The following is a 15,250-nucleotide window of genomic DNA, read 5'->3' as shown; positions in this document are numbered from 1 at the left end:
TGCGATTTGGGCCCTTAGTAAATGACCCCCACTGTGCAATCTTAGTGAATCGCGACAGATGTGCATTCTGGTCAGACAATGCACTTTCTTGGAATGCGACGGGATGGGTAACTTAATGTGCCCCAATATTTCACTATTGATAAATTTGAGCCACTGTCCTTACCGGGCTAACTCTGACAATAGCTGTTACTAAGGGTTTTTTTACATATTTTATGGACCATCATCTTGTTTCCTTTACATATTAGTTCAGAAGGTGACAGCACGTATAGCGCCATATAGTGTTATAGTAAAAGACAAAGCGACAGACAATGAATCTGCATGTAAGTTACCTGTGTGTCATGTATTGTTACAATGATTGATCTATGTGCGGATGAAATATTCTGTATTCTAATGAGATGGCGGAGTGACACATCGCAAATAATACATAATGAATTGCTCTGTTCACGGAGCCCATTAGAGCTCTGGCATAACACACATTGCCGTGCAGACTGACACGTAATAATACAGTGGTGTGTCAGCGCGGGTGAGCAGCGATTTAGGGTTATTTATTAGTAATGTTCTTACTGGATTATCAGAGGCTCATTGTGCAGATATTTACGGCAGCTTCTATGGGTTCTGATCCAAACATCTCCACAACAGGAAATCTCCATACCCTTCCTCTTGGCTGGATGTTCAGTATCCAGATACATTTCCTACTAGATTGCCCCCTGTATGTCATACAAATCTAGTTGTGCCCCCCCCCCCCCCCTTGTGGTTGGGTTGTACATTGCAGGCATTGTAGGTTCAAGTCATGACATCGTTTTAAATGTGTTTTTATTAGACATTGGAGAAATCTACCACCAGGATGAAGGTTCGTAAACCAAGCAAACTGACATACCGGTGTGTGCCCCTTCTGGCACGACTTGACCTTCTTATAGCTTCTAAAGCCCTTGTTTTGACAAAAAAAAAAAAGGTTTTAAAATGTATGCAAATGAGCCTCAGAGACTCCAAGCATCAGAGATGTTAATGGAGTCTGGAGCCCCTCAGGTTCATTTGCAAATTATTTTTTACCTTTTTTTTCCTTAAAGACAGGGGCTTAAGAAGTTACAAAAAGCTCAGATTCTGTCAGAGGGGGCACACACCAGTAGAGCAGGAGGAGCTGACCAGATTATACATAGTGTCCTATCTACAGGCAGCATGTTATAGAGCAGGAGGAGCTGAGCAGATTATACATAGTGTCTTATCTTCAGGCAGCATGTTATAGAGCAGGAGGAGCTGACCAGATTATACATAGCGTCCTATCTACAGGCAGCATGTTATAGAGCAGGAGGAGCTGAGCAGATTATACATAGTGCCCTATCTGCAGATATTATGTTATAGAGCAGTTGTAGCTGAGTAGATGTGTCCTATATCCAGGCAGCATGTTATAAAGCAAGAGGAGCTGAGCAGATTTTAGATAGTGTCCATTGAGCAGGTGCAAATTGATTTATACTTTTGTAGGAAAATATTTTGATAACCTCTCATTTACTAGTTATTATATATTTGCTTAGATATAATCATCTTTTTATGAGATGTCAATGATTGTCAGCCGTCCATATTTGCCTTTTAATACGGAAACTGAGGTCAATCACAAATAGAAACCTCTCACTAATTAGCTGCTTTTAAGCATAGAAAGAGCCTAGTCATTAAGAAATAAATGGCACCGTATGTGCACCTACAGCTCAGCCATGAAAACTAGAAAGAAAGGGCTACAGCTCTGTGCTCCTTCGACTTTTCCCGTCTTCTGTCCGAGATTTGCTTAGGGGAAGATGAACTCATTTCACCTTCAGCTGAGTATAAAAATGAAATGTAGCTTCTTCATTATAGTTATTATAATGGGGCACATTTACGTACCCGGTCCGAGGAGTTCACTGAAAGTGCATTGTCCGGCGATAATGCGCTGTGCCGCAATTCACTAAGACCGTGCACCCGATATCCTGCATGTGTCGCTTCCCCGCTCAGGTCCGCCAGAGTTCACCTTCTTCTTCCCGGTGCATGTAAGTGCTTGGACTTGCCACACAATTTGAATCTTAAATCCCGCGCTCAGTCTGAATAAGTCGGATCGTCCAACGGCTCGATCCATGATTTCTGTCGCATGGTAGCCAGCGCAGCGGCGCCAAAATCCTGTTCACATGCGACACAATCCCAGCGCAGACACTGTAAAATACCTGTCAAAGATCGGAAACGGCAAAAAGAAAGTGCGATCCACAACCCTTAGTAAATAAGCCACAATAGCTTGTGGACCGGACTGATAGCGCATGTGCACATCCCCTTTAAGAATCCTTTGAAGGTTAAAGCGAGGTATGAAATGAGTCTGCGGTATGGAAATTATACTGATGGGACAGAGCATCATGACTAAGAGATTTTCATGTGCCTCTCACTTTGGATTTGATGAAGCTGATACCAATGCAATCATCCGCTTGGATAGATTACGTGCCGTGTCTTCGCCATCCCGGTGCCATCTACTGTTATTTTTTTTTAATAATCGCTGCTTAATCATATAACTAGGAAAAAAAAAAGGTTAATCTGTGTCTTTGATAGTCCGTGCCATCTGTGCGGCAGTAAGTGCTCATATTTACATCATTTGACCGTTTGGCCCAGTAGCATCAGTCTTGGTGGAGTTTGGCTCGGGGATTCGGGCGCATAACAATTCTCAGCATAATGATTTCCAGTGTACGGTCTTAGTTATGCAATGTCAAACAGAAGGTGAACAGAAGAAAAATTGCATAACAACGCAAGGACATCCCAAGCTCTGGAGATACAGGGCCTGTGTAATATAATCTATCCAGGCACGGGGTGGAGGAGATGCCCGAAGGAACCACATAACTGCAATCATATTATAACACACAAGAAAGTCACAACTGTATGTCATGCGCCATATTTCTTCCCTTTAAAGGGAACCTGTCATCAGAAATTGGCCTAATAAAACACCAGCAGTATGTTTTTAAGCAGCTACAGAGCTTCTACATGATGTTTCTTTCATGGCCAGGTGTGGTGGCATCATCCAAAAAAAAAAAAAATCAACTTTGAAGTGGGATCAAGATTGGTTTTATAAAGTCAGGGAGGCGGAGAGTTAAACACTGAAGTCAAGCTCTCCCTGCCTTAAGATGCCCCTATAACTATAACGGATGGTCCTTCGTCCAGGGACATCATGGATCAGATCTTCTGAAGTCCCCTACATGATGTCAATCACATGGGAGGAGTTGTTCAAAGTTAGGGAGAGCTTGACTTCAGTGTTAAACTCTCTGCCTCCTTGACTTTGTACAACTAACTTCAAAGTAGATTTTCTGGATGATGCCACCAAGAGGGGTCATGAAAAAAAACATCATCTAGAAGCTGTTCAACTGAAGGACCTTTTGAAGGACCTTCAAAAGTCCTGAAATGGCTCTTGTGTACATGTGTATTAGGAGCAGGTACAGATGTATGAGGATTTCATGGGTGAAGTCCATCTGTGTATAAAATTTGGTGTGTGGTTTGGGTGGCCATGGGCCCCCTAGATGACTTGGGCCTCGGGTTACCACTCCAAAACCACTTACTGTATATTATAATCCGCAACTGGATGTGATTGATGTGTTATATTGAATTATAACCCTTATCTGTGAGAATTATGAATGGGCTGTAAAATGAACCAAGAGCAGAGCTATAGATGGTCCAGGGATAGCAGTCACATATGGGCCCCAATGTTTGATAGTACCCACAATAAACCCTCTGCATACGAAAACACCCTGGGGCTTATTTACTAAGGGTCGTGCTGCTCATTTTTGTCGGCCAGTGCGCCTTTTTCAGGGATTTCACAGCTTGCACAGGTATTTAACAGGTTTCTGCGCTGGGATTTTGGCGCATGCAATCCTTTTTTGGCACAGCTGCACCGGCTGCCATGCAACAGAAATCGGGGGGGGGGGGGGGGGGGAGGCGTCCAACGATCCCACTGATTCGGACTGAGCGCAGGATTTAACTTTCAAATTGTGTCGCAAGACAATGCACTTACATAGACCTCTAAAAAGATGATGAACTCTGTCAGACCTGAGCGAGGAAGCGACACATGCAGGATATCGGGTGCATGATCTTAGTGAATCGCGGCACAGTGCATTGGAGTCGGACAATGCACTTTTGGTGAACTCTGGGGACGGGGTAAGTATCTGTGCCCCCATATGTCCCACATGTCCCAGGGGGGGGGGGGGCTGTAAAAGGTTTTGCATTTCATGTTACAGCTTTGAGCCAAGCCAAGCAGAAGCTTTTAGTGCTCTCTATAGCACATGACTAGTAATTTACAGTAAATCTGCATTATGCTAATATGTTGGCAGCATTACACTGCATATTAATAAACCTTTTATCTGATAATGTTTAGTTGTGTCAATTTGATTCAAGCGAGTCTCTTCAGAACCTATAAGGCATCTGTAATACTTGTCATTTTTTATTTCTAAGTTCTAGGGGGAAGGAGGGGGTTGGGCATCCTTACATCTTGGGCGAGATATATCATACTGTTCATAAATCTGAAAAGTTTACCTAAATAATAGATAATTAACATAAATTCTACCCTGAAACATTAGTTGTGATTTTGGGCTTATAATGTCATGTCCCTACAGAAGCTAAATGTAGAGGTAGGGCCGTATTCACCATTAGGCACTTAGGTGGCTGTACCTAGGGCGTCCAGATGTGGAGGGGCAGTTATTTTTTTAATTTTCCTTCTGTTCAAACTTCCAATCCTTGATGGGAACCATGTCCATTCTATTGAAGAATTCAAGAATAATCCAAAAAGTAGTAAAATTAACTTTAGAGATCTATGGATCTATGTTATCCACAGGATAAGTAAGATACGGGTCAGAAACACATCAGTAGCTATTTTCAAAGTGATTTTCGAAGTGCCGAGCTATTATGATTGTTGATATACAATCAGGTTTGTGCAGTCTCAGAGGTGATCTAAATGTTCATCTTTAATACTTCAATGGGGGGGGGGGGGGCACACGGGGCCATTGTACATAAAGGTTCAGGAAAAACAGGTAATAGATTATGCAAAAGTTGGTAATAGCCTATGGAAGGGGAGCCCATGGATTCAGTATTACAAGCTGTCCCCCAATTAAGGACACATGACTTACATACGACCCCTAGTTAGAGATGGACCTCTCTGCCCACTGTGACCTCTGGTGAAGCTCCCTGGAGGCTTTTCTTGAGTCCCAGGCTGCAATGATCAGCTGTAAAGTGTCTGTAATAAAGTTTTATTGATAATTCTTGTTCCCATGACAGCACTAAATTTTTAAAAATTGAAATGTCACCAAGACAAATAAATAATTTGCATGGAGCTACAAGTCTAAAATATACCAGTTCCGACTTACATACAAATTCAACAAAAAACTAAAGAACTTACTTTGTATGTAACCCCGGGACTGTCTGTAGCAATTAGGAGTTTGACATAAGGAATGTACCAAATTTTGAGGGTATTAAATTGCAATCGGTTCTTAATAGGAGTACATTCCGATTTTGGGGTGTCAGCTGTAAATAGGACCCTATGTCGAGAAAAAGACATTCTTCCATACCTTCATTTTATCTCATAGATCCAGTAAACATTCACTTTTCAATCTCCTCTAACTTTTTATATAGTCTGCAGAAAACTTTTTTAACATTTCCCAAATCTTCTTATTTCTTTTGTAATGTTCCGAATCATCCGCTTCTCCTTAAATAGTTATAAACCAATTGTCTTTCTCTCGTCCTTACATCCTCTTTGTTCTCCTGACCCTTCCTTAAGATTTCATGCACTGATCCCATCAACAATTCAGCAGAGGTGACGCTTGTACAAATCCCATCGCTATCAATGCTTCCTCTCTAGACTTTGTAATTTGGAGCTGGCTTCTTATGGAGATATCCAATAAACCAGACAGTTCTTATTGTTCTTCCCTATAATGATAAAAGATGAGCTCTGCCTTTATTTTATATTCATCTCACCACAATCTCTCCTGATCTAGTAATGTGTTTCTCAAGGTTTTCTTTGAATCAGTGTTCGATATAACATATATAACAATGGTGGCTTAACGGCAAAGCTTGGGGGGTGACCTAGATGATGTTACAATAACCACACCAATGAATATACGGTATTTGCCACCATACGCCGAGTATTTCTAATTTTATCAACCATTCTTCTTGTGCTTCATCAAAATGCCTTCCCCTTAACCTCCTCTGACCTCACGCAGAGGACATGTTCTTCTTCTGGCGGTGATGGACACTTCATCGAGTTCATCGTCTTCCACCTTTGGTCGCGATCCAATATTTTGACATCTTTATCTGCGCTGACGAGAATTTGCTGACATCTCACATCCTTATGGTTTTAGTAGAAAAGCTTCAACGCACAAAACCCTCTCAATACATCGTCTTTAGTGGAGTCTATCATACTGGTAATTTACCATCTGTTGTCTTCATCATTGTTCTTTACGAGTTGGCACTCCACTTCACGATACATTTTTACATTACTGCTCCATTTTGTCTATAAATATCTACAGGGCTGTGGAAAAGATTTAGGCGAAAAATAGAAGCCTTCATTTTCCGTAAAAAGGAATCAAATTGGTAATTAATGAACAAAAGGGAATTCTCAATCAATATACTATGGGGCTCATTTACTTACCCGGACCTGTCGCTATCCAGCGGCGCGTTCTCGGATGAGGACTCAGGTCTTTCGGCGATTTCAGCAAGCTAGTGCGTCCAACTTCCTGCAAGTGTCGCTTCTGCGCCGAGGTCCGGCTCTCTCCACTCTGAGGTCCGGCGGAGTTCACCATCTTCTTCCCGGTGCTTGATTTTGTGACACACTTAGTTTTTTAAATTCTGCGGTTTTTCCGAATCCATCAGGTTGTCCAATGGCCACACTCCCGATTTCTGTTGCGTGAAAGCCGGCGCGATTGCGGCACAATCCGACCGCGTGCGCCAAAAACCCAGCAAATCGGCGCAAATCGGAAATATTCGGGAAAACCCCAACGGATTTGCGTCTGCGGACCCTTAGTAAATGTGCCCCAATATGCTGTGACCACAATTTGCCTTCCAAACAACATCAAATTTATCTAGGTAGATTTCTCAAATGTTTGAAGAACTTGTCAGAGAGGTTGGTCCAAACATCTTGAAGAACTTGCCACAGGTCCTCTGCGGAATTAGACTTGCTGGTTGGTACTGTATTTCAAGGAATCTTAAAGGGGTGTTCTATTAAAAGCTATTTACACCCTTTTGTAGGCATGCTGTTATTTTGGTCATCTCTAAAGGAGCAGATAGCAAATCCAACATGGTATCCAGGATTTTACTTTAAAAAAAAAATAACTTCATTCTGCATTATTTTTTACATTAAACATGATGGAATCTTCAAGGAAGACTTCAACACCAATGGGTTCTCCACCTACCACCTAACAACCAGTTTCTTCTTACATGTCCAGGAGGAATGAGAGAAGACATCTGGGGAATCTTAATAAAAGAGGCTCCTTTGGTATGTTAGAGGCATTGCAAGGTACCGAGGAGGACAAGTCAGGAAAACTGACAGGTCCTCTTAAAGGAAATGTACCAACAAAATCCATCATGATAAACTAGGGACACTTACTTATAAATCCAGACACCACGACTGTGGTAATCTTCATATAATTGTTATACATGGCCTTTTTCCTTCTAGAAAGAACTTTTATAACTATTCTAATGAGGTGTTCCCAGAGCACCTAAGAACTGTAACTTCACAAGATGTTACAATGAGCAGAGCGTGGGTTTGGCTGAGGCTCATTGTAACAGCCTGTGAAGCTATAGAATGGAGGGGCTCTGGTAACGCCCCAGAGCCCTTTTGGATACTTAACATAATTTTTCAAAGTTGATTGTATAAAGAAGGAGGCCACGGATAACAAATATAAGAAGGTTATCACAGTCCCAGTGCCTGGATCTATGAGTAAATGTCCCAGGTTTATGATGAGGGATTTTGATGGTAGATTTCTTTTAAATTTACAGGGTTTAGAAAACTAACCACCTATTCTAATCCAAGTATAGGACCATTTAAGAGGTAGCTCACCAACATGTATGTGACTATTAACAACATTGCAGTCTTTTTCAAACGCTTTAAAAAAGATTTCACCACCTCCCAAAATATGTTCTGAGGCTTCAACATGTATTATTGGCTATTGTCTCTAAATATGACACTGTAGATCTAAAATATCTTCATGTTCTTGCATCGCCTGCAGTCACTACATGGTTAATTCTCCAGCTTTAGACAGGGAACCATTTAAGAATTTTAATATTAGGTTCTCTGTCTATTTTTTATTATGTTTATTACGATCATTAAATTATTCATATTGCTAATGCTGCAATCCCCAACGTGCATGAATAATAACTACACTTGTTTCCTTGTGTATTTAACTACTCCAAAGAGAAAAATCACCGTCTCCTCAATAAGACACCACACCGTTGTTTCCACCATGGCTCTGTAGGGTATATGAGTCGCCGTGCCAAATATTCAATTAAATTTTGCATCTTTTTTGTTTTCTAAAGGTAAACTACAGGAAAATATCAAGCCCTTTGTACAGGGGCTTATAGATAATAAGGTCATTTAAGGAAGTTGTATGGACTGGTCCCTTACGAGCCTTTTACACTTCTAATGTTTAGGAATAATTTAGGGCCAGGCTGGGGCGGACTATTTAAAAATAATAAATGTGTACTTACCTCCTCCGGTGCTGCTGATGTCCCCCGCCGCAGTCTGTCTGATCTGTGCGTCGGTTTGCGCTGGCCGGAAGCTCCCATCTGATACCATCTCCCAGCGGCGCTCACAATGCTGAGAGATAGGGATGGATGGGAGGAGCCGGCCACAGGGCGGACCGGAAGCTGCCTGAGTAAACAAACAGGGGCACGGATCAGACGGACCGTGGCCCGGGACATCACCGGCACCGGAGGAGGTAAGTAAACGTTTATTATTTTTAAATAGCCCACCCCAGTTTGGCCCTACTAACTTCTTAAATCTGGATAACCCCATAACCGGTATTACAGCTGCATAATACTTGCCTGGAAAGGGAATGTGTAAAAACTGACTAACGATGTGTTGTTTGAGAATTATTAGTCCTGTTTGTAACAAGGTCCCTGGTTGGATATCTGAACTCTCCACCCCCAGGTAAAGTCTATCAAACTTCCTGTGACTGGAAAGTTCTGGGTATTTCTTGGAGATTCTCTTTTTGTGAGTGCTGAGGAACACCATACATCCAGACAGACAGATATCAGGCCTCCTGCAGCTCTGATCCCTGGAAGAGCTTGCCTAGGATTGCTGCTCCTAACTTCTACAGCCCCAAACTACTGAAACTAGGCTGTGAGCATCCTTTGTCAGACATTATCCATCCAGTTACCTCGGACCTGGACAAATTGGACTGTTACCTTGGCCTGTTGCCTTTGCTGTGTTTGTGTTCTGGAATAAAGAAATTGTTAATTGATGTTCTACATCCATTGTCTACCTGTGATCCCTTGCTGCCTCTAATATCAAGGGCCTCCCTTCTACAATCTACCTAGGGATCCTTTACACATGTATACTTTGGGTGTTGGTAGAATTCTTACCACCATACCGTGGCTTCTCCCGCTTCTTACAATCCACCCGCCTGATACCGACCAGGCATGATGAGGCCTGTTCTGTCTGGACCAGACAACCGTAACCAAATCAGCCCTAGACCGCGCTAAAGCCAGCCACTCAGTTACCAAAGGAATCCAGGTTTCCTCAAACCATTAAGTTAAGCCCCAGTGGGGGATGTTGGATGGGCACCACCTCCCTCCTTATGGTTTAAACATACTGTTGGCCTAAAGGTACATACCTATAAGTACGTATTAATGTATATCTACCTCTTTGACCACCAATTTTTGCAATCTGATTTTGTGTAAGTAGGTTTTTTCTCTTTTTAGTTCTAACCACTATTGCCAGAAATTTCAGCAACAGGTAAGCTAATAAGGCTACTTCAGGTAATTGTTGCTGAATGAAACATAGAGGATCCAAATAGGTGGAGTTGGGAGAGGTAATGAAAGGTCTTCTTCAAGTGACTACTGACCCCATTTCTATTGGTCCTCCAGACAATAGATAGGGCGACTTACCAATGTGGCTTAAACACTCACCGGCCACTTTATTAGGTACACCATGCTAGTAACGTGTTAGACCCTCTTTTGCCTTCAGAACTGCCTCAATTCTTCGTGGCATAGATTCAACAAGGTGCTGGAAGCATTCCTCAGAGATTTTGGTCCATATTGACATGATGGCATCAGACAGTTACCGCAGATTTGTTGGCTACACATCCATGATGCGAATCTCCCGTTCCACCACATCCCAAAGATGCTCTATTGGATTGAGATCTGGTGACTGTGGAGGCCATTTGAGTCCAGTGACCTCATTGTCATGTTCAAGAAACCAGTCTGAGATGATTCCAGCTTTATGACATGGCACATTATCCTGCTGAAAGTAGCCATCAGATGTTACAGGGTACATTGTGGTCATAATGATGGGATGGACATGGTCAGCAACAATACTCAGGTAGGCTGTGGCGTTGCAACGATGCTCAATTGGTACCAAGGGGCCCAAAGAGTGCCAAGAAAATATTCCCCACACCATGACACCACCACCACCAGCCTGAACCGTTGATACAAGGCAGGATGGATCCATGCTTTCATGTTGTTGACGCCAAATTCTGACTCTACCATCCGAATGTCGCAGCAGAAATCGAGACTCGTCAGACCAGGCAACGTTTTTCCAATCTTCTACTGTCCAATTTCAATGAGCTTGTGCAAATTGTAGCCTCAGTTTCCTGTTCTTAGCTGAAAGGAGTGGCACCCGGTGTGGTCTTCTGCTGCTGTAGCCCATCTGCCTCAAAGTTCGACGTACTGTGCGTTCAGAGATGCTCTTCTGCCTACCTTGGTTGTAACGGGTGGCGATTTGAGTCACTGTTGCCTTTCTATCAGCTCGAACCAGTCTGCCCATTCTCCTCTGACCTCTGGCATCAACAAGGCATTTCCGCCCACAGACTGCCGCTCACTGGATGTTTTTTCTTTTTCGGACCATTCTCTGTAAATCCTAGAGATGGTTGTCCGTGAAAATCCCAGTAGATCAGCAGTTTCTGAAATACTCAGACCAGCACTTCTGGCAGCAACAACCATGCCACGTTCAAAGGCACTCAAATCACCTTTCTTGCAGGAGATTGTCTTGACCATGTCTACATGCCTAAATGCACTGAGTTGCCGCCATGTGATTGGCTGATTAGAAATTAAGTGTCAACGAGCAGTTGGACAGGTGTACCTAATAAAGTGGCCCGTGAGTGTATAACAAGCTTCTACCAATAACTACAAAAAAAATTAAAACATTTTTCATAAAATCTCATAAATGTATGGCATATGCTTTGTTGTAATGTGTCTTTTTTACTCACAAGCTTAAAGTAAAAGCGTTCTTTGTGAAAGTTCCTTAGCAACAGATGGGTATATGTGCCTCCATCATTCTCAGATCATAACGCTGATTTCCATGGCGATGTGAGTGATGGGTATGAGTCTTTTTTATTCTGTAAACTGTATAAATAGAAGAGGAACAAAAGCTGAAAAAAAAATTAACATTTTATTGTTCAGCGTAAACATGAGCGTCTTACTAGTTTTTACGGATAACAATAAGTCAGTTTCATCGTCTTCCTTAGTAGTATCACACTTTCACGGATGTTGTCTTAAGAATAGTACTATATATGCGTCGTAGGTGGGTGAATGGCAGCGTCTTATTTTTCACTTTATTATTCGTGTCTGGCGAGTTTGGAACATGCATCACGATACTTAATTGGCAAGTGTATTCACAGCTACTCAACTGTACTAAAACCTTCCGACAGGGAGTGGAACTCAGCCAAAAGAAGTTTTACTGTGCCGAGATATGACTGGAAGTGCCTTGTTTCCAGTGAAAAAATCTACGACTTCCCCTCTCTCCACAGACCTTCTCATGTGCTATTTATGAGATCAGTGTCTTCTAATGTGACACGACGACCTGGGCCAGGAATGGAGACAGCTTTCCATTCATACCATACAGATATGCACCTGTCGGAGGTCCTAGTGCAACGCCTGAAACGTGTTGTGCAAATAAAAGACAAAGGGGCTTATTTACTAAGGGTCCGTGGGACGCATTTCCGTCGGGTTTCCCAAATATATTTCCGATTTGCCCTAAATTGCCCCCGGTTTTTGGCGCACAGGATCGGAATTTGGCGCATCGGCGCCGGCTTTCACGCAACACAAATCGAAGGGCGTGGCAGTCGGAAAACCCGACTGATTAGGACAAACCACAGAATTTAAAATTCAAATTGTGTCGCAAGCCAAGCACTTACATGCATCAGGAAGAAGAAGGTGAACTCTGTCGGACTTGAGCGAGGGAAGCGACACATGCAGGATATCGGGCGCACGTTCTTAGTGAATCGCGGCAGACTTCATCCTCGTCGGACATTCTGGATCGGGGAGCGCGCACGGACCGGGTAAGTAAATGTGCCCCAAAGTTTTTTAAAAATAAATTGACAGATGCAGCATCCCATAGTCCACAAGATCATCATTTGTGCATTTTACAACTACCATTGACTGATTGCGCCTTTGGGACTAGTGATGAGCATTAAATTTCTGAGTTTTTAAAAATCTGTTTGGAACCAGGTACCAGACTTGATCCACCAACAGGAAAATCTGTTATCAATTTTGGTAGCGATTGGGGGCGTAAGCTCTTCATAATCCCACTGGCAAAGTCACCAGCAGGATTTGTGGGGGAGGAGTGCAGTGGGGATATAGAACCGAGAGTGTGAAAGGGCTCTGGTGACACCCCTAGAGCACCGGGGCTTTGTTTGAATAAACTCAATTTTATGAGTAAACTGAAGAAGCAGAGATGCTAATAATGAAGGAAGTGATAGATTTACTTTAAATCGCACCTGTCATCAGCCATGTCATTTTTAGCTGATGATAGGCTCCAATATCCTATGCTATGACAATTTTAATGTCTTTGTTAGCATTATGAATCATTTCAATACTTTATAAAAGTTTATTTCATACTACCAGCAGCAGGGGATGGGTGGGGGCAGCTGAAGCAGCCTGTGTCTCAGTCTCCTCTTCTCCACACTCATTTCCACTTCCTGTCTTGTGCATTGAGCAGACAGGGGAGGGAGATGGTGTGCAGGAGAGGAAGAATGCAGGAGGATACTGAGACACGGGCACACAGGAAGTTGCAACTATGCAACTCCCCCTTCCCAGCATTTACCGCACACTGCTGGCAGAGAGCCAGGTAATGTGAAATAAACTTATATAAAGTACTGAAATTATTCAGAATGCTGACAAAGGCATTTTTGAAATCAACATAGCATAGGCTACTGGAGCCTGTCACCAGCTAAAAATGACATTCCTGGTGATAGGTTCTCTTTAAGTGGAAGAGACTACATTCTTTGCAAGATTGGAACTTGGATCTTGGTACCACCCACCAAAAAAGGCATGGGCTGTTTTATAGGGTCCAATAATGAAGAAAAGTTAGAAAGTGGCCCCAACTTGTGGCACTTCATCACTTAATGACAAAATGTTTATGGAATGTAGTTCCATTAAATGACTTATCCAAGGTGTTTTTACTGTTACTTTTTCAAAGGTCAGCCATGAAAACTAAGCCCCATGGGCAAAATTAATGACTGATAGGTGGAAAAGTTTTTATCCAGCATTCGTTACAGTGAAGTTTTGGTCAACATTATGAATAGTCGCCCTAAATTCCGATAATTTTTCACAGGTGATGACCTCTTAAAAGCGACTCTTGTTTCACCTTTTGCATCATTCGGTATTGTTACGTGCGGTTATTTGTGACGCGGCTAATTATCACTAGCGAGATGTGGAACATTGCTGAATGGAGCACTGGGTGAATGTAGGGAGACATTGAGCATTTCTTAATAGGTGGTAAAAAAAAATTCCTGGCTTAGCCCATTAAAAGTCATTGTTGCACAACAGTCCGAAAATGAATAGGAAATTAGTCATTTATTTTCCGCAGCTTTGATTTATCTATTGGGAAAAGCGTACATAATTTGTGTTCAGGTCAAAGCAATGTCAGCGACTGGAAGAGACAAGCGCAATAGTTAGGGATTCGGATAATAAAGCAAATCAGTGATGTCCTTAATGGTAGAAAATAATTGAATTTTTTTTTTCTTTTTGTTATAATTGTCAGCTTGTAACGCTCTGTCCGTTTATATAGGTAACCGAGACGAGAACCGGTCCCCTCGGCTGCAGTAACTACGACAACCTGGATTCTGTCAGTTCCGTTTTAGTGATGGGTCCTGAGAGCAAAGTGCAGCTTCTTGGTAAGAATAACATTTTATCGGCTTCTAAATTATCCGTGTTATTTAACTGATAAGAGCTGTCACTGGGGGGGGGGGACCAGATGACATTGGTGGATACAAAAGAGGATAAAACACCAGTACGACTCTCTCGCAAACCAACCAATTTACATTTAATCACTGACCACCGCTCCGAATTCTGTTGATTTACCATTCCGCTGATTAGAATCTGACCAAATGTATATAAAAATAATCCGGTGATTCATGCCGGCTGTGTACAAGAAGACGCCGAGTCTACCAGATGTGGACTGATGAATATTCTATTAAACCGGAGGGTACATGTGTTTAGAGCAAATCAACCATCAAAATCCATCATGATAAACCAGAGGCACTAAGGGCTCTTTCACATTGGCGCTGTTTTTCACGTCCGTGGTTCAGTGATTTCCACGGATGCCTCACAAAGCCATTGATTTTTATGGGTGTTTTCACTGATCCGATTTTTAAACATGTCCGTTGATTTTCACTGATGCGGATCACGGAAGGCAATAGTAGTCTATGGGGCAGATTTACTTACCCGGTCCATTCGCGATCCAGCGGCGCGTTCTCTGTGGAGGATTCGGGTCTCCCGGCGATTCACTAAGGTAGTTCCCCCGATGTCCACCAGGTGGACATTTTTGTAAAAAAAATCTGATGGGATTTTCAAACGGCCATGCCCGCCAATTTCCGTCGCGTGCATGCCGACGCCAAAGCGCCACAATCCGATCACGTGCGCCAAAATCCCGGGGCAATTCAGGGAAAATCGGCGCAACGGTAAAATTCGGGCAACCCGACGTAAAAAAGGTGATTTGTGCCCTTAGTAAATGACCCCCTATGGGTCCACAATAAAAAAACTAATGACGGATCCGTTTTTTTTTACTGATGAGGCTGAGAAAGCAGACGTTATGCTTTCAATGCAATGTTAA

The 15,250-nt window shown here is 42.6% G+C and overlaps 1 protein-coding gene across 2 annotated transcripts in view; it reads left to right on the top strand.

The window, feature by feature from the left end:
* Positions 1 to 15,250, top strand: part of BRINP2 (BMP/retinoic acid inducible neural specific 2) — a 234,740-nt gene that overhangs the window by 170,601 nt on the left and 48,889 nt on the right. For both annotated transcript variants that reach the window (XM_072128734.1, XM_072128735.1), the window contains exon 5: positions 14,207 to 14,312. In XM_072128734.1, coding sequence (XP_071984835.1) covers positions 14,207 to 14,312 — 106 coding nt within the window. The remainder of the gene's footprint in view (positions 1 to 14,206; positions 14,313 to 15,250) is intronic.

The sequence above is a fragment of the Engystomops pustulosus genome, chromosome 10, assembly GCF_040894005.1.
Source record: "Engystomops pustulosus chromosome 10, aEngPut4.maternal, whole genome shotgun sequence".
NCBI classification, from domain to species: domain Eukaryota; kingdom Metazoa; phylum Chordata; class Amphibia; order Anura; family Leptodactylidae; genus Engystomops; species Engystomops pustulosus.
Note: the sequence above shows the minus strand (reverse complement) of the source record. Positions and strands in the feature narration are given on the sequence as shown.